Consider the following 21,963-nt stretch of genomic DNA (forward strand, 5'->3'; position numbering starts at 1 on the left):
CTGGCAGCTTTTGCAGAGGACTGGTTCCTGCTGGCTGTACCTGTGTCCTTCTGTCGCTTGCTGGCACGTTGTTATTCCTTTGCTTTGTAATAGTTGGCATGGGTTCATCTAATTTGTATATGTAACCTTTTGATATCATATCATATATATTTTTTTATTGCAATTAAAATTGTGCCAAGGTCCTGAGCAACAGGCATCCACAGAGGCTGAGGGAAGTGCTGGTACCCGGGTGCTGCGAGCTTTCCCTGTCTGAGCATTGTGTGCAAGATGCGGTGTCAGAAGAAGGGCTGGCTGCAGGAAATGTGGAAGAACAGAAACAGGAGGAAGGCTCGGTGGTGTCTGGAGAGAGCATTTTCTCAATTTTGTCTACTAAATCAACTCTGCAGTAGACAGAGCTGTTACGCCCCTGCCACTGGGTGGCCATACCTTTGTCTTTGGCTGATTTTTTTACTACCTTGTCATGCTCTTTAAGGCAGCTTGTGTTTATATGTTATTCCCTATGCCTTCAGAATAACCTGTGTTGTGTCAGGGAGTATTGCCTCTTTTCCCCCTGCCAGAAACCAGTTCACTTCTGAGAGCTGTTCTCTGGCAATCCTCGCTCTTCTGTGGGTGAGGAATAGCCCACAGAGCACCTGGGTCTATACAGGTTTATTAGGAAGTGACAGGTAGCTGCTGCTCCTTTTGGGGACAGTAATGGACCTTCACTCCTGCCTGAGTCCTGGTACAGTGCTGAGGGCACTATAGTTTTATAGTGTAATAGTTTTACAGCTTGCCAGGCTTCAGTTGGACTTCAGGTGGGTAAATCCCAAATGCTTGATGTTGGCAGATGCCTGCCACTATTTCTAAGATGGTGAGAGCAGCACGTCGTGGTTCTGATGCTGTTCCACGTGGCAGTCCTGAACTGAAAGCTTTGTTTCTAAATCACCACTTCACATGGATAGCTTTATCTTGAGCAATATTTCTCAGCTGGGGTTGGGGAAGTTTTGATATCAGTGTAGTGGGTGGGACTCCATGGCCGTGAGATAAAAGCCACTTTTTGGCTGGTGTTGGCACCGTGGGAGCGGGGTTTAACACTGATCTTGCGGAAATGGAAGCTCAACCCATTCAGAGGCCAGTTTTCAAGATGTGTATCTTGTTCTTGTGGTGGCTTATTCTTCTGAACCATAGGCCAGGGTTAATGGCATCGATAAGGTGCAGGCCCTGGCCTCGTGCCCTTGTCCCCGGCAGTGCAAATGCAACTCCTAGGGACTGAACGAAGAGCCCCCAAATCCTTCAGCCTCTGCTGATCTGCAATCTAGCACTGGCCCAGCTTCATTAGACAAGCGATGCCCAAGTACACTCGTTATGAGAGACTAACAAAGTAGGTAGAAGCATGTCCTGAAATATTGATGCTCTTTATTCCTGAGGAGAGACAAGCACAGGAAACATTAGAGGTGAAGCTGCGCTGCCTACTGAAGTGTTTAGAAATACTGTGCCTGCTGACATCTCTAAAAATAAATTCTGCAGTTTTGCAGTTAAAAATCATTAATAATTTTGACTTGTGAGCATAAAAGGAAACTTTCATTTGCCAAACATAGATTAGTATGTAAATAAAGGTCTAACACGGTAGGTGGAATAACTGGAATAGTGTCTTTGAGATGATACGTGACTGCCCTATTTACTAGAGCTGTTAGCACAGCATGAGATTAGACTAGTGGTAAATTTTGACTGCAGGATATGAAAAATTCAATTGCCTAATACTGTTAACTTTGAAATAATATTCTATTAGCAATAGGGTTATAAACATTGCTTCAAATATTCTCTCGCTCTTTGAGTAGACATTTCATGTGTGGTGCTTTTCAGATTTTACCCAGCTTTAGGTAGAGATTTCTGTTTTCCTGGATCTTGTTGTATTCAGATGTCTTCCAGCAATTGATGCCTTCATCCAAAGCCGCAGGAAAATCTTTCTGGATTTGGGGTTCTGAATAAACTATGGAAACAAACAAAAACTATTTTTCCTTGCATTAGGGCTTACTTCCTGGCAATCTGTGCACTCATACCTCAGTTATATGTACCTGAACACCTTGACCTTTCATAAAAATATCACTTTGTTTTCATCTGGGACTGTGAAAAGTACATTTGTCTACATCTCCTGCTATCTTTAGTGAAAAGAGGTGTTTTCACCATCCAGTAACCCTGTCATCTGATCTGATTTTGCATTTAGAAACATCACCAGACTGTTGAGAACAACTTACGGAAGATGAGCAATGGAGGTAAAATAAGGGAAAGCGTAAGAAATGGGAATATTGCTTAGAGGCATCAGTGAAGTCAGAGGAGATTGAGATGGACCTACTAAGACATAGGGGAGGTGACAACTTTCTTTACTGCTTCAAGTTGTTTGGATACTTAAGACACCAGCCTTTTGATATTTTGGTTAAAAATGTTGTGAAGTATTACACAACATATTCTTTTTTTTTCCAACTTTGTTTTCCTTATAGAATTCATGACTGCATGTTGACAGTTACATTCCCCTTTTTTTCAGCTCAAACAGATGATGTATCATTGTTCCTTTTGTATGAATGGCTTTTAGAGAGGTGAAGTTTTGGTTTCTATAAATCAAATATTGTATATTAGGAATAGAACAACAGGTTCTGGGCCCATCGAAATCAAGCTTCTGTTGACTTCAGTGGAAAGCAGATCTCTGGCAGGGGAAGTAGAGTTGAAGGCAATGTCTCCAGATGATTGTTTGGTAGGTAGCTGTCAGGTCTAGGCAGCCCGTGTGACTCCTTTAACACTTCAACACCGACTGGTTTACATGGACCTTCCCTTGCATACTCATAGGTTTCTCAAACTTTCACATGCATTTAGAGTATCCAGGCAATTTTGTAATAAAAGCAGTATCTCGGTGTTCATCTGGTGTCAGATGGCACTGACAATTCCTCCTAGTTCATAACTATCTACACGTTTACACATGTTGACTGACTGCATCTTTCAGGTCTCTACTGAAAAGTGAATTCAATACCAGCTCTTGTTCTGCTCAGCTCCACGCATCTCAGCTTATTGTTTTATTTGTTATTGGCTTTTGTTTTCAGCATTTCATTTAGTTTTCAAGTCACTCCGATTCTTTCCATGCAAACTTGAAATGGTCTTTGTAAAGCAATGTGTAGTGCTTTGCTGAAATTCAGATATTGATTTAGAATGCTTGTTTTTCTGAACGTCTCTGATTACTGTAAGACTTCTCATGCTAACACAACTAATTAACAATCAATTAAAAGCAGCCCTGCTTTTCTTTCTGCCACAAAGTTTCCGCAGTAGTTCTGAGGCTGGAGCTGGTCACAGTTGGATACAGCCTGGTGCACCCGGGAGATCCTGATCCACATTCACATTCATTTAAGTGGCAGGCAAATTATTGAAGAGTGCTGGTCAGCGATCTTACCCTCGTTTACTTTTACTGCAAGATGAGCAGGCTACTTAAGAAATGCTGGACTCTGTCCACCTCCTGATTATTCACTTCCAGCCAAAAAGAGCATGGTTCAAGGGAAGCTCCTGGCCAGGAGCCACATTAGCCCAGCGCGTTTTCAAGCAGGATAACGATACAAGCGTCTGGGACAAAGGCTGTATATTTCTGTTCTCTTGCAAACTGCATGTAACTGAATTTTCTTACTAGTATAATTAAGTGGGTCTAATTGAGACATGCTGAGCATGAGCTCAGTGCTGGCTCAGCTGGCACACCAGCATTTAGTACCCACAAACGAGGGCAGTGCTTCACTTCAGCTTGCCCAGCTTGCTCTGGGTTATTTAAAAATGCACTTGAGCTATCGTCAGAGGACAGGAAAACTTTAAGAGCCAGAAATGATAAAGCTTATAAAACTAATTGAGTTTCTCTCAATAAAGTAACAAGAAAGGAGCTGGAAAGTCGCCACCTTCACCGGATGCAGCACAGGGTAAAGAGTAAAAGCAACAAATGTATGATGTCTCCAGCAAGGAGACAGTTGTCTCTTGGAAGGAGAGAAAAAACATGCATGAGTTCTTTCTGGGTGCATTTTGTTGTACAAATCTTCAGACTTGCTGCTCTTTTAATGGAGTTTTTTTTTTTATTATTATTTTTATGTAGTTGACTGGAAGTGTTTTGAATGCAGGAATGCAAGTCCTTAATGTTGCTGGTTTTAAGAATCTGAACATGAACTAATTCAGTGAATTGTTTCCTGATGTGTTAAGGTGAGGAGGAAGGTATGTAAAATAACTTGAGCTTTTTTGAGCAATCTGAACTGAGATCTCCATGATAGGTTTGAGCATCAGTCTGTTCTAGTAGAGGGAATGGGCTGAGGTGACTTTTAAACTGGCCCCTCTATCCATCTGGAGCACCCTCCACCTGGGCAATTTTTGGAGTATGAGGAGAAAAACAGGATGCAAATAAGTAAAATTTCCAGTATGTCTTCAGCAGGTGGTTCACCTGAAGTACTTGATATTTTAGCTATGGTGTTGTGGTTTTTGCATATGTTAACAGCAAAAATTGTCAATGTAAAAGTAGCTCTTGGACCCAAACAAATGCAGGATTAATTCAAAAATCAAACACTCTTCAATTGTGGGCAGTGTAGGATGGTGAGGAAGGTTGGGAGAAGTACTACAAAAGGAAAGGGAATGTGTGCCTATCCCTCCACCTAGGTAGAGTGAGCCTCTGTTCTATCAAGGCTGTGCTGACCATGAATTTCACCTGTTTGCCCCTTTGCTCCTTTCAACCATGTAACTTTTGCAGAGAGATGGTTTTCTGGAGTTTATATGGAGACATGGATTCTTCTCCATGTGAGTCTCCAGTAAGTTTCAAGGTGTCATTATGGGTAAGCTAATGCTCAGTGCAGGACAGCCAGACACTTCACACAAATGCGTTTCCTCTGCTTCCGCGCAGAAGTGGTTACCTGAGTGATGATTTTTATTATTCCCCTTTCAGTGCGTTCTTGTTGCCATTACTAAGCATGGCCAGCTACATAACCTTAATATATCTGGAGGAATGGCACTTGGTCAATATGTTTTTGTTCCTCTGCTGTGTTTTGTATTTTGAATGTAATTCAGTTCTTACGCTTCAGTATAACAGCCTATGACCTACAAACAATTTAAAACCCCAGAATAGGTTTATAAGGTGTCTGCTTCCACATACTGCTTTTAAAGCCTACAAACTCTAGCGATAGGAAGCTTGGATTAAGGAGTGGTGGATTGCTCCTAATAAACCATGTAAAATGATTTTATCAATTTGATAAACTTGCCTGAAGTGTGCTTTTTTTTTTTTTTTTTTTTTTTTTTTTTTTTTTTTCTTTTTTCTGTTTATAAATCAGGATGGTACTTGCTTTTCTGTATTTCTGCAAAAGCGTCCCAACAGCTTATGCTGCCTTGAGTGTGCTGCTGATCCTGGCTGCAGGCAGCTGATGTGGGGGTGTAGATAATGCAGATGTTTTTCTGTTTCTTTTATTTTTTTTACTTTGCTGCCTTTTGCGTTGGCTTCAGGATTACAAATGTCCTCAGACTGAGTGGGGATGGCTCCTGGGCACCACCAGATTTTTTTTATTCACGTGCCATTTTGTGTTTAACTTGTCGCGGATTTAAAAAAAAAAATAAATCTTACTACGAGACAGTGCTTTGCTGTATTCTTGACCAAACTGCTCTGATGTTCATTCAGTTGGGCAGTAATAACCAAGTGATCTCGGGTAGTTAACGTCAGTCCCTTTTGATGTCAGCAAGGAACCGAGTTGTCTCTAATTCTGCCTGGCTGTGGGCGGTGCGGCTCTGTGCCTCCTGTTGATGATTTGGGAGCTCACCCGCTGCCCAAGAGCTGCAGCACAGGCGGGCCTGGCCCAGGGAGCTGTGGGGATCGGGGCATGGGAACTGCAGACACCACCCAAACTGGGGTCACGCTTGGCAGGGTGTGGGTTACTCTGAAGGTTTGAAGCCCAGCTGCACTGCCACTGATACTTTGGATTAAGGATCCCTCTTCTTGCTCACACAAAATCCTCTTACTACTACATTGGGTTTGTGTTGTGCTAAAGGGGTTCCTGCTCTGACCGGCCTGTGTGGAGCAGCGGGGTGAGCACCCTGTGCCCTGTCAGAGCTAGGGACATCCTGGGGAGCAGGCTGATGGCTCTGTGCCTCCCTAGTGAGGAACCAAACACTCCAAACCAGCCGTTGTGCCTCCTAATTAGTGGCAAGTCACACCTAGCTGATGTGTTGTCTGCTGGGTGACTGCGCAGGTGTCGTGGGTGGGGGATCCCACTGGTTCCTGTGCTTCTGGGGGTGCCTATAGCGTGGTGGGCAGACCTCCATGCCTGATCCTGGGTTTACAGCATGTTCTACTGGGGAAAACCACAGGATCATTAAGGTCAGAAAAGACCTCCAAGACCATCTGGTCCAACCATCACCCTACCACCACTGTCCCTAAAAAGCATGTCCCTAAATACTACCTCTAACCTTTCCTTGAACACCCCCAGGGACAGTGACACCACCATCTCCCTGGGCAACCCGTCCCAATGCCTGACTGCTCTTTCTGAGAAGAAATGCCTCCTCATTTCCAACCTGAACCTCCCCTGGTGCAACTTGAGGCCATTCCCTCTAGTCCTGTCGCTAGTGACTTGTGAGATGAGGCCGACCCCCAGCTCCCACAGCTTCCTCTCAGGCAGTTGCAGAGAGCAATGAGGCCTCCCCTGAGCCTCCTCTTCTCCAGACGAAACACCCCCAGTTCCCTCAGCCACCTCTCACAGGATTTGTGTTCCAGAACCTTCCCCAGCTTCGTAGCCCTCCTCTGGACATACTCCAGGGCCTTGATTCTTGTAGTGAGGGGCCCAAAGCTGAAAAAAGTACTGGAGGTGCAGCCTCCCCAGAGCCGAGTACAGGGGGCTGATCCCCTCCCTGGCCCTGCTATTCCTGACACAAGCCAGGGTCCTGATGGAAACGCCTGAAGGACAGGGCTGTCGCTCGCAGGAATGGTGAAGCAGCGTTTTAAAACACTGGAAACATGTGGTTGGGCTGTTAGGCCTCAGCTTGTGAAATCCATTCCCAGAAATTGTGTATTAATTCTTGGAGAAATTAAGAGCTTTTTGTGGGGTTAGTTTTCTCAGAAAGCGCTGTCGGGCTCTTCAGGGAGGAAACACGAAAATGAGGGATAGCTGTGGATAATCACGGCTGTGTCGTGCTGTCGGAAGGTGTTCTCATACTGGATTGTTTTTTCCCTCAGAGCGGCACGTTAATAACACTTCAAGTGTTTCTGGTTACGAAAAACAGCCTTTTTAACAGAAAAGGGAAGGTGCTTTGTATCCTGCTGACAGGCTCCTTTCGCAGAAGCCGCCCCCGGCGCTGCTGGCGGGGGGCAGCGCTGCCTTTTCCCCCGGGGCTGTGGGGGGGACCTGACCCCGTTCGGGGCCGCTCCCGGCCGCGGCCGAGCCCCGGCGCTGCCCCAGCGCCTCCCGCAGCCCGTGGGGGCGGCGGGGACCGGGGCCGGGTGGGCTCCGCCCGGCGGGGGCGGCACCGGGGCGGAGCGGGGCGGCGGCAGCGGGCCGGCAGCGGGCCGGCAGCGGCGGGGTGGCCGCGGAGCGGCCGCAGCATGGCCGGGATGGAGCCGTGGAAGCAGTGCGGGCAGTGGCTGATCAGCTGCAAGGTGCTGCCGCCCAACCACCGGGTGACCTGGGACACGGCGCAGGTCTTCGACCTGGCGCAGACGCTGCGCGACGGCGTGCTGCTCTGCCAGCTGCTCAACAACCTGCGCGGCCACTCCATCAACCTCAAGGAGATCAACCTGCGCCCGCAGATGTCCCAGGTGCGGCCGGGGAGGGTTTTTTTTTGGGTGTGGGGGGAGCATCCCCGCTTCCTGTCCCCCCCCGATCCCTGGGGGCTGGCCCCGGGCTGTGCGCGCTGGGGGCGGCGGGGACGGGGCTCGGGGCTGCGGCACCGCGGGGGCGGCCTCGGGGCCTCCCCGGCACCGGCGGAGCGGATCCGAGCCGGGGGGCCCTGCCCTGGCTTTGGGCGCACGGAGAGCCCCCGGGGAGCCTCGGTGAGGCAGCAGCGGTGCTGGGTCTGGGTGTCAGGACGGGCATCCCGGCCCCACGGGGAGCTGCTGGGCTTGGGCACACGGGGCTGGTACCCGAGCAGGGCGCTGGGTGTGCAGGGGGTGAATCTGGGGAGTTCTCACATGCCGTGAGCTGCTCCAGCCCCGGGAGGGAACCAGCGCTCGCTGAACGGTGCCAGAGCCTTGGGTTGTGTCTCTGTTATGGTGAGGCTGCTGCCGAAGTGACCCTTCTTCACCTGAGCTTGCAGAGCTATAATTTCCATATGAACTCTTGGAGGTGGCTTCCTGCCCTGTTCCTAAGGGACAAAAGGTGGCCTCACGGTATTACCCAGCGTTATTTGGATAGCTGATTGAATCCACTGCAGTTAGAGCTTAATGCTCCTTGCCTGGGCCAACATCACTTAATTTTATTTTTGATGAATAAAAGCTGTGCCGGGCTGCTTCTGAGTATCAAAATGTTTTGTCTTCCTTGATTGGAGCAGGTTGAGAATTGTTAAGGTTCATATCTACTTCTCTGAGCTTGTAGTTGGAGATCTTGGATGATTTATGAGCTCGAACTTGGGCTCTGTATGTGCCCAGCGTGGACACTGACACTTCCCAGCCCCAACCACTGCTGCCTTGCCCGCTGAGTGCCCGAGGAACCTGCGGTGCTGCCGGCTGCTCTCAGTGGGGTGCGTTTCTGCCCTGTGCTGCTTCCACCCTTGCAAACAGGGAGCTGTTGCTGGGTCGAAACCTGTAGTGGCTAAACCTACCCTCCTGTTACCTTCATCTTCTGTGAGATTGAGGTTTGTTGGTCTTTGTGAGGTTCTGGGGGGTTTAATGGAAGTCTCTTGGAGGAGGTACTTCTTGCTGGAAAGGATCGTTCTGTGAGGATTTCAGATATTGTCATTAAAAATGCAGTAAGGCGAAATTCGGCAGGCTGCTTCTAGTTTGCTGCTGAGACTGTGAAGGCAGCTTAGCAATAACTTACTCTGACTCTCAGAGGCTTTCAGATGATTAGTCTTGAGCTAGTTGGGGTGCGCAGAGCTGAGCCTTAGTGACTTTTGTCAGAATAACACCTGCCAATAGACTGACGTGTATGGTGTATTGTAGGGTCTCAGGGGCACGTAGAAACACTAGGTGATGCTCCACTGCTTGTGAGGCAGTGATTTATGGGCATGGGGTGCCAGGGCAGACGTGGCATTGGGATGCCGGTGGTCCCAGCCCCTGTTTGGGTAGCCTGCTCCAATGTGCTGCTGTGTCTGTGCTGCCTAGCTGAGCTGTTTGAGCCTCGCGTGGCCCTTCCTTGCTGTCTTCTAAAATTGAGCTGTGGCTCCCCTCTGTCATGATCCGACGCTGTTTGTGCTGCGCAGCCTTCGAACGGTCAGGGGGTTCTTGCAGCAGTCCTTGGGCAATAAACCCAGAGAATGAGAGGTGGATGAGAGCTCCACGAATGGGTCTGGTGGCAGGTGGGCTGCCTGATGTGTGCCTCAGCTTGTGCTGCTGCTGCTGGTTATCAGGCCTGTCCCTGTGAACCAAGTTTTGGTGGCTCGGGGGCTGGTTCTGAGGCCGCCAGCACTGAAGGACAGGACGGCGCGGTGCTGCCCCGGGCAGGCCGGGGAGCAGGCGCCAGCTCTGCCGGGAGAGCCGAGTCTCCTCCATTTCGTTACACGTTTATTTTGTTCCGGAGTGAATGTGGCAGATCAGATGTCTGTAATGCTCATCCGTGCTGCCCTGTACATCCTGGTAACGCATTAAAAGCTACACCAGGAGTGTGGAGGGGTTGTGCTTGCTGTCACTTCTGCAGAGGCTGCTTCTCGCCAGGGGGGCCTCGTGCGCTGGACCAGGAGCCCTGCTCAGCTGCTGTCAGTGCTCGGGGCAGGGGCAGAAACAGACTCGTGGTGCCCAGTATTGCTGCACAGACTCATGCCTGACCTAAAGGCAGTGGGTACGGTCTGCTTTACGGGCTGGCCAACACAGGAACTGCATGTCTTGGTGCCACCACCAGCCATGCACTTTGTCACAGCTGTCCTCAGGGGTGGGCTGTTGGATGCACCTGAAAGCCGTGGATTCAGCCCCTCTGCCTGCCTGGAGATGATGCCTGGGTGACAGGAGTGTCTGTGCTTCTAGATGGCAAAACAAGGGATTCGTGTGCTATTTGGATGTTGGCTGTTGCTGCCTGCGTTTCTGTGCTTGTGACAGTACGTTCGGTTCCTGCAAGTTGTCCTCTGAAGAACAAAGCTGATGGAGTCAGTTGTGCAGAAAGCAAGCCCCAGATGCGAAAGCCTGACCCTTGCCTTCGTGAAGGACAGCAGGGTTGTTGCTGTGCTCATGAATCTCCCAGCGCTGGGTCTCCAGCTGAGCACTGCCTTCTGCCTGAGACGCTGCCGTGGCACAGTGCGAGGTCGTGTGTGAAAAATGCCACGTGGGCTGTGTGTGGGAATGGGAGCTGCTGCCTTCAGGGACTTTCTTGTCCAGGTTTTTCACCACGACTGCGAAGAACAGCAGTGTGTGGCCTCTGGCAAGAGCTCTTGTGTCAGGGCTGCAGAGCACTTCACTGCCTGACCTCTGAAGGGCTGTAGCGCCACGAGTTGTCATTTCCACCCAGTGTGCGCACAGTCAGCGAAGGGAATTCTGAAGACAGATCACAGAGTGTCTCCTGGGCTTGGAAACCAGTTACAGGGGAGTCTGACTGAGACCTGAGAGCTGGTAGTGGCATTGTGAAAGCCGTCTTACTGCAGGCATGCTCTTTACCATGTGAAGAGGGTTGAAACAGGTTGCTGAGATGTGAGCTGCTGCGTGTCGAAGCCCCGCACGAGTGCTGGGTGGTGGTGAGACGAGGATAGAGCTGTTCACTGCCGCCGGTCACTGTGCCCAGATGCCTCTTCGTGGGTAACGTGGGCTGGGGAAAACAGCAAAAATAGAAGTGATCCATAACAGAGAGCACTAATCCTAATGTTTCATCTTGATCATACAAGAACTTGAATAATTTATCAACAGAAATTTAAAACCTAAATCAGCGGATTACAGTGGATTTGCAGAAGATGTCATCTGTTCAATGCTTATCTACTATCTTTAATACTTTGTAAACTCGTTTTGAAATGGTTTTTGCAAGGCATTTAGTTAGCTTATGAGAGATTGCTCAACAGGAAAACTGCACTTAGTGCAATACTGGCAAGGGAGTTCGCTAAAGGAGATGTTGACATAGGTTAAATATTAAAAATAACTATTTCCTATTATTCTAATAAAAATAAACAGAACATCCCTCGGTTTGTATTACAAGTTCAAATGTCTTCTAATTTTAGGGAGTTATTTGGTGTGACCGTGTGGCGCAGGGAAGTTCGCGATCGTTGTATCCGTGTGATGTTTTTGGGTGGCATCTGAGCATCGAGAAAAAGCCACTTGCTTTTTATTCCAAATGTTGGCATAGGAGAGCATGTCAAGTGTCGGGTATCAAACGTCGCTTACCACGTGCGGAGGAGCAAACTGGAAGCATCTCTTGACTCTGTGCCACCGGTTTGGGAGTTGTTCTGAAACTGCCAAACCTCTTGGGCTTGAGCTGGTTCCGTTTTTATAGGCGTAATAAGAGTGTGAGTAAAACAAAATAAACACCTTGGAGCTATTTAAAGCTGAATGTTCAGTGCAATTGGTTTCATTTTTTGAACTTTTCAACCTTTTCAATCTGTTCGCTTCCTTGCTGGTACCTCAGCCCACGTAATGCCTCTAACAGTTGACCTTATGTCAGTGATTCATCTGAAGGAGAGCTGTTATCCGTGGGGGATGTATGTTACACACATGATACACACGTGTGTCTTCTGCAGGTTGGACTTGGGAAATAAGCTATTTTAAACAAATACCTCCTCAAAGCAAAACCTTAACACAACCTCTGCTTCGTGCTAAGAAAAGCGACTGACAGCAAGCGAGTGACCCAGTTTTGTAGGTGGTTCTGCTTACCTTGAGATGGAGAAAATAACATTGGAGAACTGCCACAGTATTTCTTGGTTCAGGTTGATTAGTTTTGGTTGCGGGGGGAAGGGAAGACTGCAGTTGTGCTATATTTGTGTTGTAAAGCTTATTTCGCATGCTATATTTATCGAAGAGGTATTACATGCAGAATATGCATCTCGCCAAGAGTTGCCTGAAATGTCACCTCCTGCACAAAGCTGTGGTGGGCTGGGAGCTGTGCAGTGCGTTCACAGGAACGATGTTAGTACTGGTTCCTTGGAGATGCCAGGGTGTTGGTTATCAGCAGGTAACGACTCAGTGTCTGTGGGGTGCTGCTCTGTCGGGGAGAAGCCAGGTTATTCCCTTGTGCGACAAAGGTGGGGTGCCTGTGGCAGTGGGAAGGGATGTGTCAGAGACAGAAAGAGGAGAGGGAAGGGGCCTGTAAGAAGTAGGGGGAAAAAAATCAGAAGAAACTAGTATGCACTGGAGAGAAGGGTCAGGAAAAGCTGGGAGGTGGATCTGAAGGGGCATCAGCCTGTGGGACGTGTTGGGATGTTGAGAGAGGACTGAAGATAGGATTTAAGTTTTCTGCCTCGTTAAATACAGCTCCTGTGTGCAGGGACAGGGGGCTCGTGGCCGCACGCAGGCAGGGAGGTCCTGGCTCGTGCCCTGCGTTGCGTGGGGACCTCTGAGTGCAGAGGAAGATGTGCTGGTTTGTTCGGTCACTGGCAGGCTTACCTTGAAGTGTATTTATTGCCTGATACTCCGCAAGGGGTCAGTTTTTGAACTGGCTCCTCCCAATGCTAAGTTTGTAGTTCTTTAAACAAAACACAACCAACACTTCCCCCCTGCACCAAAAACCTTTGATTTTTTTTCTTAAATTTCCCTTCCTATTGCTCCAAAGCAGCATCGTAGTACTTCCATATTATTCCATGATATTCCACAATAGTGTTTCCCATTACCCTATACTGTGTTATTTCAGCACTTCAGAAATTGTTTCACAAGGAAAAGTATGAATTGATGTATACTTTGGCAAAATGTCTAGTATTTTTTTGTGCTTTCCAGTTTACTCAGCGTCCTCTGGAGCTACCTTTCCTTTCCTCTTACTTGTCTTTGACAAGTTTAAGACTTCAGGCATTGTAAAATACCAGCTGTTTGTAACGGCTTGCAATATATGAAGTGTAATCTAAACTGTTATCTTTATCGTAATGTTCTGAATTTTTATGTTTCTGAGAAAGATGTTCCCTCAAAGCTCAGTGAATGCTGCCGACTCCGGTTCAGTATCAGGTGAGAACATGCACTGCAGGCAAATGGAAGGGAATGACCCTTTCTTTCATCCTGTATTAAATGACAGCAGTGAATGTGTTGGTGACATGAAACACAGAAGGATTATTAACAGGATATTTGATTCTCTGTGTTTTTAGAACATGAAGCCTTAGTCACAAATTGTGTAATAGAGCACTATCATCACAATTTGTATGAGAGCCACTCATTTAAAACGCTTGCAGACCTGCAAGTATGAACTAATGGAATTGGGAAAGTGACATTCAGCTGCCTTGTTTTATGACACAGGGATTTCAGACCTGGAAGTTACTGCTACTTCTAATCAGAATTTTGTTTTATATTTGGTTAGTAGGGATTTGGTTAGTCTGCCATTACCTATTTTTCTGCTACTTTTATCTTCTCTAAAGATCACTTGAAAGATATTTCAGGTGATAGAGGGAACATGGTTTGGTGTCTTGCAGAAACAAACAAAATGCGTATTTGAGGTAGGTGCTATAATAAGGTGTTATCTGAAAAACAAAACAAAAACCCAGCTCCACAACCAAAATGAAGTGTTTTTAAGGCGTGTTTTTAACTGATGAAGCTTAACAGGATAAGTTGACTTGTATTGCCAAAATCCTTAGATGTGCCATTTAATCCTTGATACGATCACATTTATTCATCCATTTCAGTTCTGCAAGGCCATGCATGGAGTAATCTGTGTGTAGGGCACCGTGTGCCACTGGTGGCTTTCACATTCACATCACTTCGAGGCGAGAAGCAGCCTTACAGCCAGCTACAGCAGTCGTTAGAGCTTGGCCCTGGCAACCTTTGGCTGTTGGAGCAGCCTGGCTTCGCTGTCAGGTAGGAAACCTGGTGCTAAAACACTGCCCACGCTCTAAATTAATACAGTAATAACGCACAGGCTGTGAGGACGCTGTCAGTTTCTTCTGTTTGCTTAGTCTAGAAGTAAATTACACTTAAATACTCCAGGGATTGGCAGTGAATCCCCCCAGCTACTGCTTCCCGTGGCGGTGGTGCCTTGTATCAGTGAAGGATGGCCGTGTTGCTTTTCCCCCTGAATTCCTCAGGGTGTGAGTGCCTCTGACTGTGGTGTGGGGTGGTTCAAGCAGGTAGAGGAGCACAGCGCTGCTGCACGGATGTGCCTGGCAGACTTCAGGCCTCTCTGGGTGGAGGTGCAGTGGTGACGTAGCCCTACTGTGAGCTGTAACTCGGGGTGAGCGCTGAGCATCCTACTCAGATCTGTAGGAATTAGCTCAAGCTTTGAATGCCTTCATCTGGGAGAACAAGGGGGAAGCAGAGAACACCAGTGGGAACATTGAAGCTGCTGCCTGCAGCTCCTTCAGCTCTCGGGCCAGCAGACAGGCTGGGAAGTGCCCCTGCACGCTGCTGCCTTTGGGCACCCGGTCAGTTGCTGTCTGCTTGGCTGAAGAAGAATTTCCTGCAGCCTTTGAGAACCTGATTTGTATTTAGGCAGCTATTTTGAAAACCGCTTGGTGCTTCTTTGAGGCTTAAGTTCTGCATTTTGGAGAGCAGTGTTGGTTTTGCTAAATTGCACCCAGTTGAGTGAGGGAACATTTAAGTTTCACTTTCTTTTAGTGGTTTACCCTCTGGACAGAGTGAGGTGGTATTTCAGGTTGCATAGTGTACTTCTGAACTGGCAATTGCTTATTTAAAAAAGTTTTTTTTGAACAATCCTGTTGAGCTTTGATTTCCCACCTATTTCTCCTCTTGTCTTGCTTGTTGTGGGTCACTCCCAGGTTTAGGGAAGCTTGGCATGAAGTTACAGTGCTGGGCCTTGCCCAGGGAGCTTGCTGGGGATGGATGTCCTCACAGGGCTGGCTGTTCCATGGTGTTCCTAGGGCATTTTAAGAAGTAGAGGCTACGTTCAGATATCAGGTGGGCTGACAGCTGTGTAGATGTCAGGAGATGTTACGGAAGCTGGGAGCCCTGAATGGGGCTCACCTGAGCCATTTTTGAGCACTGTCTGGTCCCCTTTATGACCTGCTGTGCTTTGTGTCCACCAGAAAGATGTGAACTGATGTCAGTTGCTGCAGGCAGCCATGAGCACGTTATTCAGGGCCTGTGCTCAGTCGCGTTGCTGCTGTGCCCGGCGGCACTGCCTACGGTGGCGTGTTTCCTGTGGGCTGTGCCGAGGCCACAAGACTTCACCATGAAGTACTCTGAGCAGGTGGCAGCCTTTGTGAAAGCTGAGGTTTGACTCCACACTTCTTCCCTGCAGCGTCTTTGGGTGGTACTGCTGGTGAGAAGGGCTCTGCCTTACGGCGTGCTGGCACCTACAGGCTGCAGGATTCACCAAAGCATTACAGAAGCGGCTCCAGTAATCCTGCTGTAATGCCTCTGCGCTTGTATCAGTCCTGTAGGTTCCCCTTCCTGCAGAAGAGCCTCCTAAGTTGATTGGCAGAGATGAAAGCCTTCAATGAGGACCTGAGCAGACGTAAGGGGAGAGGGCACGGGCAGAGGCAGGAGCAGCCGAGCCGTGCTCCTGTGCCAGGCATCACCCAGAGCAGCAGCCTGGAGAAAGCCTCGGATCCGGCCCTGCCGAGCCGTAATTGAGCAGCTTCGCAGACCCCTGGGAAATCTGGTTAATTTATATGATCTATGGCTGCTTCTCTGAGAATTTAGGCTTCTGTAGCTCATAAGCCCCATAGTGCATCATGTTGTTTCAAGGGCACAAAGCTTTAGCAATAGTAAATGGAACATGACTTGCTGCCTAGTGTTAGAAATATTTATTAAGGAATAAAAAAAGCGCTCTTGCAGTTCTGTGTGGGATTCCCAATTACAATGGCATAGGATTCCTGGATTTTTTTAAAGAAATGGTAAGTTGTTTGCCTTCTCCGAATGAGAGAAATATAAGAAAATAGCTGCTAAAAACAAAACAAACAAACCATCACACAACTGAAACGAGGAGTGCGTTTTGTACTGTTCTCCCTTAGCACCCCTTGATAGGCATGGGCTGGGAGGAGTAGGGCCTTTTTCTATCAGCAGCGTAATGATGGCCATGAAATCGTGTGGCCTGGGGTTAGCGGTGACCGAAGGGTGAAATGTTCCCCTTTAGGGCACAGCTGGTGTGTGGTAGGGTTTTTCTTGCACACCCACTGATGGTGGCTGCCGGTAGTTAAGGTCTTGGTCTTTCCATCTCAGACCTCGGTTGCCATTTCTGTGCTGTGGGAGTTCAGGCCTGGGGAATTGTTCCCAAAAATTTTTGTTTGGAAATCCAGCTCCTGGGTGATGCATCATCTTAATTCTAGCGAGGAGTCGTGGTTTCGTTTCATGTTGTCTGTGAAACCCGTAGTGGAGCAGTTCTGCAAGAAAATTAAACCTCAGAAGGTTTTGCAGGAATGTCATCCCTGAGAGATGTTCTCTAAGCTATTTGGAAAAGAAATGCAGTACTCAGTTTTTCCTGTTTCACGCTGAGTATCATTAGAGTTTGACCTTAAAATTCAGTGTTTCAGTGAAGTCACGTTGAAGTTTGCACTTGAACATGCCTTTCATCTTGATCTGAAATAGCAGCAGATTTTGAAGTGTTGGGATTACTGTAGGATATTTCATTTCCCTGTCAGCTCTGCTAGTGATAACCTCTCCTCAATTTGCCTTGCTTTTCACGTTTTTCTCCGTTGACTCAGGCGGCTTGATCTCACTTATTGGAACCGGGTGCCCTGGCTGCTCTGTGATTACTAAGAGGCATTGCTCCGACAGGTCTGGTTGCTTTAGGGGGGGGATTTTTCCTTTCCTCTTGTCTCTGCTTCTCCCTCGCTTTGAGTCATCTCAGTCCTGCAGCCTGTTCTGCTCCCTCCGCCCTTGTGCTGGGCTGGTGCCTTCACCTCCTTCATTTGCCTTGCCCCCACCCGCCTGGGTGTTTTCTCGTCTCTCCGGTGCATCTGTTTCCTCTTTAGCTTCTTTCCTGATGCTTTTTCTTCCTTTCAGCTGGTTTCCCTGCCCTGTTGTCCTGCTGGCCTCATCTCCTCGCAGATCCTCCAAAACCTGTTTCCTGCGTCCCCTCCGGATGCCGCTTCCCGCGTGGCTGCCGGCTGGGAGGGCTCGTGGCGGAGCCGAGCTCCTCTGTGAGCACAGGCGGGGTGTCCAACACACCAACACCAGGCCACACTTGAACAGAAGTCCCATGTTAGGCTGTTTGCAACGACTTTTCAGCAATTAGTTTTCATAAATGGTGATAACTGGTAAAAGGAGAGCTATTTTCAACATTGCTGCTTCCTTCCCGTTGCAGCCAGAGGCTCCACCACATCAGTGCATCCCCAAAATTGCTTTGTTCTTCCCACTTGCTCTGGACGATGGGGCAGAGCGCTCCAGTGGGGGGTGATGAGGATGGAAGCTGGGGCTGGGAGTCTGCAAGGTGAATCGGGCACTGCTGCTGGGAGCTGCTCCTTCTGAAGGCAGCACCACGTGGCTCCTGCCGTCCCACCACGCTCGGGAGGTTTGTGCCACTGCGGCAGTGCTTGGGTCTTTTTTTTTTTCTGGGTTTGTGTCCTGAGGGAGCAGTTGGGGCTGGGAACGATGGTTATTTTTAACCACTTTTCTTTTTTCAGATTGATTTTCTGTGTTGCTTGCAAGGCAGAAATTGCCAGTCCTGCTGGCCGGCATGCTTATCGTGCAGCTCTCGTGTTGGGCATCCATCTCCAGGGTTTCTTTTCCTTTCCCAGTAAGCTCTACTCACTCTTCAGGTGCTGGTAGAGGTGACAATTTTAGTTCTGCTTCCCAGGTTGGAGCTGGGAGCACTACTTGGAAAAATAAACAATAGAAAATAGTTTGAGAACTTTAATTGGCCTCCCTCTGGCTGAGGACTTTCTGAGCTGTCAAAGGATTTCCAACAGGGTGGTGTCCCTGAGGGATTACCTCGATGACTAATGGTAACTGTAAATCAGTAAACGGAGAAATCAGGTTAGATGGAAAGTTAAAAATAACTTCATTGGAGATCACTTAGAAGCTATATTCTGACCTCCGTTTGTTTCTTCAGGTTCGAAGCTTTTGTAGTAGTGATTTTTAACTGGGGAAGTTCCTTTAAAAATTGAAGTACTCTTTAATTTAATCCTGTTAGTTCCCAGCCATTATCGTGTCTCTGTAGTCACTTACCGATGTGTTTAGTCTCATAAGTTTCCGCCTGTGCATAAAGGCAGCGATGATGCTAATTGCCTTGTCTTGGGGGGATGCTATCGCGCGTGTCATCTACACTTTGACCTGTTCCACTGAATTCCTGATGCTGCTTCTGTGGGGTTTTCTCGGGTTTTCTGTCGAATACCCTTTTTCCTGTCTACAGACGTGTTAGGAGTGGGCTATGAATTCATGAAGGTGTTTCTGTGCTTTGGGAAGTAACGCTGCACCTCGGCCTGTGCCTGAGCCTTTTGTGAAATAACGTGGATTTCAAGGTTGCTTATGTTCGTAGGCAGAAGTAAACTGAAGAACTCGAGTGACTGCAGATGCGCTGTAGAGGTGCATCATTACCAGATACATGGTAGGTCTGCCCAGCAGGCAGACTGGGCAGTAACCTGACTTGGTGAAACAGAACTGGAGGTAGGACGATGCATTTGTTTACTGGTTCTCTGCAAGAGTCAAAAAGAAATCAGAAATCGGCCGCAGTGGCAAGGCATACAGGTGTTAACAGGGAACATCATTTGAATCAGAAGATGTAAGACTTGCTCTCTACTCTAGAGCTTGGATTGCCCTCAACTACTCACTTTCATAGCTCTGCTCTCAAGTAGCAGTCATGCTAATTGATCTCCCTATAAACGTGCTTTGAATGTTTCTCCAAGTCTTTAATAGGTTTAAAACTATTTCCTGCTACATAGGTCTTGTGATTCACAAAAAAGAAGTGCAATCATCTAGTGTTACATTTACTGTATTATTGCTTACATAGGCTCATAAATATTACCCCTACAATCCAATTGTTGTTTTAACTTGTGTTTTTGGTTTAAAAAAAAAAAAAAAAGTGTGAGAAGTTGCATGTCCTAGCTGTGGTAATGCTGCTGAAAATGGATGGGTGGATAAGAACTGCATGGACACTTTGTAAGCCCCCTGTTATCCTTAGAATAACTTTCCTGGTGAATTACAGAGAATGGACTTAGAGTAAATTCAGTTAGCTCATTGCTGGCAGCGTGTAACTTGACTGGGGTTCAGCATGTGAGGTGAACTTGTTTCCTTGAGCTGCAAAGGTTTTTAGAGCCTGCGGGAGAGCTTGTCGCGGAGACGTACTGAGATGCTGCGGCTTGTGACGGAGCCGCTAAGCCTGGGGTGTGCATCTCGAGCTGGGTTCTGGTAGACCCGTGAGTCACGTTCGGAGATCAGTCAGCACGGTCAGTTGTGTGTGGCACAGCACTGAGTCACAGCCTTGTGAGTTTCCAGTCCTTGGTGTAGAAAATACCCACGTGGCTGCCCCTATGGCTTCACTTAGAAATGAATGAGTGGTATAAATGTTCAATAACTAAGCTATATACTTCAGGTCCCTACCCTATTTTTGCCTTCTTAAAAAAAATAATAAAAAGAGAGCTGATGTGCTCTTTCTTAAACAGATGTTCAGGAGTAGCACGTAACTGTTACAAATGGAGAAAGGCTAGTTTCTGAAAAAACACACACACCACAATTGGGATTTCAATAAAAACTATGATACAGCCACAGAACTAGCTGCAAGGGTCTGTTCTAATTGTCTCGCCTCTTCACTGCCCGTGTTTCACATAGCCTCACTCCTGATTCATTCGAAACGATGTTACTAAATCACTTTTCTGTCTCCTTGTTCACACTGTTTTCTTCACCGAACAGACAGGTTTGTTGCTACAAGGACTCCTCGCTGCTGCCCTGCTTATCTGGCTTCAGAGGGGAGAATTGGCCTTGCAGTTTTATCATGTCCACAGGTCTGAAAATAACTCTTACTCTCTCCCCTGTGCTGAGAACTATCTCCATACAGAGGCAGAGGAAAATCTGTCCTTGTTATAAATTCCCAGTTCCAAACTACCAATGCATTGATTTTGGCATTCTTTCTAATCTCCACCTGCTTGGTTGGCTCACCAACCTATCGTGCCTTTCAGAGGACAGGAGCTGGTCCAGGACCGTGCTGTATTTTATTTACTTTTTCTTCTATTTTGCTGACTAGTCTGTAGAATAGAACAACACCAAACAATCAGTTGCAAGCTTAGGCTTTCTGGACATTGTTATAGCTTGGCTCCAATGCTTGTTTTTAGTGTTAGATAAAAAGCAAACATCCGAAGGAATCACTTGTGTTTAAGTGATGTTCTGGTAGGCATTTAGTGAAGTGGTGCTGTTCAGAGGTCTGAAAGTATGTTACAGCAGCTGCTTGTATTGGATTTGAATGTGTTCTTTTGTGTAATAGCTAAAGAAAAAAACACACAAAACTGCCTACAGCTTGCAGGCAGGCAAATGCTTTCACTGACTCTACAATATGTTGCTGTGTTTTCCTTTTTGTATGCATCAGTGCCAAAACTAGTTACAGATTACGACTCATGCAAACATTTTTTTAGCCATGACAAGAGTGATTGTTGGTTTTTGTGTGGTTCTGTGCAAATATGCAGTGTCTGCTCTGATTTTAGTGTGCTTTTTAAACTTAATTTTATTGATGTTATTAAGTTCAGGATGATGGGGATGCTTCTGGTTAAAAAAAAAAAAAAGTTGATTTCTGTATCCTCCAAGCATATGTTGCTGCTAAAATAGTAAGTGGATTTGTTCTATCCATATAAGTGCCTTATGATTTTAATAGGCTTAATTAACTGAGTGCAGTAGGCAGGGTTCAGCCCCTTCGCCAGGTTCCTCAGAGCAGCAGCACGCTGCAAAGCGATTTCCTACAGTAGCACTTCTCAGCTCCCCTCTGAGCGAGAAGGCTTCCAGCACCCATCTGTGTATTCTTTGTAAATTGGAGGGAGAAAAATATAGGCAGGAAACTAATGGCAAGCGTTTATGCAGGCCTTCATTCGGGGATGGAGAATACCTACTGCAGGTGTTCCTGAGGATGTCTCAGGAACTTGCTTTTTGGGAGGTCACCAGGACACCTGCAGCGACCGGGAGCCATTCAGCGGGAAGTCAGTAGCTTGGAGGCTGGGATGGGTTCTGCAAATTGCTTTGGGGTGATCCTTAGCACAGTTCACCATCCCGTGACCCTGCAAGTACTGCGGCAGAACTCAAAGTGTGCTGTACATCTATAACTGGGATTAGGGTTTGGGTGGAGTACTCTGTAGTTCTCCTGAGATGGCTGTGTGGCAGGAGTGAAGGCTGTCACTGCAGGCTGCCTGGGCCTACAAGGAGTTACTATTACGGTCACATTTGGCATGGAGCAGGGGCAGGTAAAGCAGGCTGCTCGCTGCCACTGATGTGCTCCACTTAAACTCCTGCTGTGGTGTAGCAAAGGGCTCGGGGTGACAGCGCAGGTAACCCTAGAGTGTACTCTGCTGCAGGGATTTTGCTATATTTGCCCTGTGTACCCTTTCATTGTTTTAGGTGATCTGACACCATTTTGCGCCCTCGAATTTTGATTTCAAATTTTTTGTTTTCATAAATATCCTTCGTCGTGACTCCACGCTTGTGGCTGTTTTACTTAGAGATGCTGGACTGCCATCCTTTGAAGAAGCCGTGGGCTGTTCATCAGTGGGTTTCAAAGGCTGCTGCCAGCGTGGTTCAGCCCTGAGATCAGATGGGCCGCATACGGAAGTGACGGTTGAATTTCCATGACCATTCACCCGTTTGCTGCT

The 21,963-nt window shown here is 47.6% G+C and overlaps 1 protein-coding gene across 2 annotated transcripts in view; it reads left to right on the forward strand.

The window, feature by feature from the left end:
- The first annotated feature begins 7,551 nt into the window (after positions 1 to 7,551).
- Positions 7,552 to 21,963, forward strand: part of VAV3 (vav guanine nucleotide exchange factor 3) — a 162,577-nt gene continuing 148,165 nt past the window's right edge. For both annotated transcript variants that reach the window (XM_032192464.1, XM_032192465.1), the window contains exon 1: positions 7,552 to 7,777. In XM_032192464.1, the coding sequence (XP_032048355.1) occupies positions 7,565 to 7,777 (213 nt within the window). In that variant the 5' untranslated portion in view covers positions 7,552 to 7,564. The remainder of the gene's footprint in view (positions 7,778 to 21,963) is intronic.

The sequence above is a fragment of the Aythya fuligula genome, chromosome 8 (assembly GCF_009819795.1).
Source record: "Aythya fuligula isolate bAytFul2 chromosome 8, bAytFul2.pri, whole genome shotgun sequence".
Taxonomy (NCBI): domain Eukaryota; kingdom Metazoa; phylum Chordata; class Aves; order Anseriformes; family Anatidae; genus Aythya; species Aythya fuligula.